Source organism: Corvus brachyrhynchos, unplaced genomic scaffold, assembly GCF_000691975.1.
Source record: "Corvus brachyrhynchos isolate BGI_N302 unplaced genomic scaffold, ASM69197v1 scaffold19, whole genome shotgun sequence".
Taxonomy (NCBI): Eukaryota; Metazoa; Chordata; class Aves; order Passeriformes; family Corvidae; genus Corvus; species Corvus brachyrhynchos.
In genome coordinates, this window is record NW_008246061.1 from 3,479,336 (window position 1) to 3,480,121 (window position 786).

The window sequence follows — 786 nt, forward strand, 5'->3', positions numbered from 1 at the left end:
AGGAATGTAATATGGGAGGGGATGGGCTGAGGTAGGATGGGGTTTGGTGGGGAGTGGAGGACGGGTCGTTGGGGGATGTGATGGAGGATGGAATGGTATTACATGGGGGACAGAATGGGATGGTATTCAGTGAAGGACGGGATGAGGGACAGAACAGATGGGGTGGGAGGGGGTAGGATATGAGAGAAGATGGGCTGGGATGGAGGATGGTACAGGATAGGCAGGAATGGGATGTGAAAGAACATAGAAGGGGATGGGATGGGATGGGATGGAGATGGGCATGGGGGTTGCATGGGCCTGACCAGTGCTGCCCACTCCTTGACACATTGCCCAGCCATAACCTGGAGATGAAACACCTGCCTGGTGCTGACCCTGAGCTTGTGCTTCTCAGCCACCGGTATGAGGAGCTTGAGGTGAGTGGGCAGTGCAGCACCTGCTGCCACAGGGCCTGGGGTGGTCAGTGCCCCACAGGTGCCAGGCTACAGCCCCTGTCTGGGTACAGAGAATTCCCCTGAGTGACATGACCCGGGAAGAGATCAACCAGCTGGTGCAGGAGTTGGGCTTCTACCGCAAGGAGACACCTGATGCCCCTGTGCCGGAGGAATTCCAGTTTGCCCCTGCCAAGCCTCTGCCAACACTGCTGCCCCCCCAAGCACCCACCGCTCATGGCAAGACCCCACCCAAACGTGACAAGGAAGAACACCCAGACCTCTAGCAAGGAGTGCCACACTTGAGTCAGGGTCCTGCAGCCAGTCTCCAGTGTATGGCATAAGTGTGGTACGGCAA

The 786-nt window shown here is 57.8% G+C and overlaps 1 protein-coding gene across 1 annotated transcript; it reads left to right on the forward strand.

Annotated features, from left to right (window-relative positions):
* The first annotated feature begins 202 nt into the window (after positions 1-202).
* On the forward strand, positions 203-780 carry LOC103623776 (selenoprotein M). The gene is made up of 2 exons (XM_008642942.2): positions 203-413; positions 503-780. Exons 1-2 carry the CDS (start codon positions 207-209, stop codon positions 713-715), a joined length of 420 nt encoding a protein of 139 aa, XP_008641164.2. The 5' UTR covers positions 203-206; the 3' UTR covers positions 716-780.
* Positions 781-786: the final 6 nt, after the last annotated feature.

Excerpts from the sequence above, each read along its gene's own strand:
- LOC103623776 (XM_008642942.2), top strand. The coding sequence starts at position 207 with ATGGTACAGGATAGGCAGGAATGGGATGTGAAAGAACATAGAAGGGGA. Across the intron at positions 414-502 it reads ACCGGTATGAGGAGCTTGAG|AGAATTCCCCTGAGTGACAT; the intron begins GTGAGTGGGCAG and ends GTCTGGGTACAG.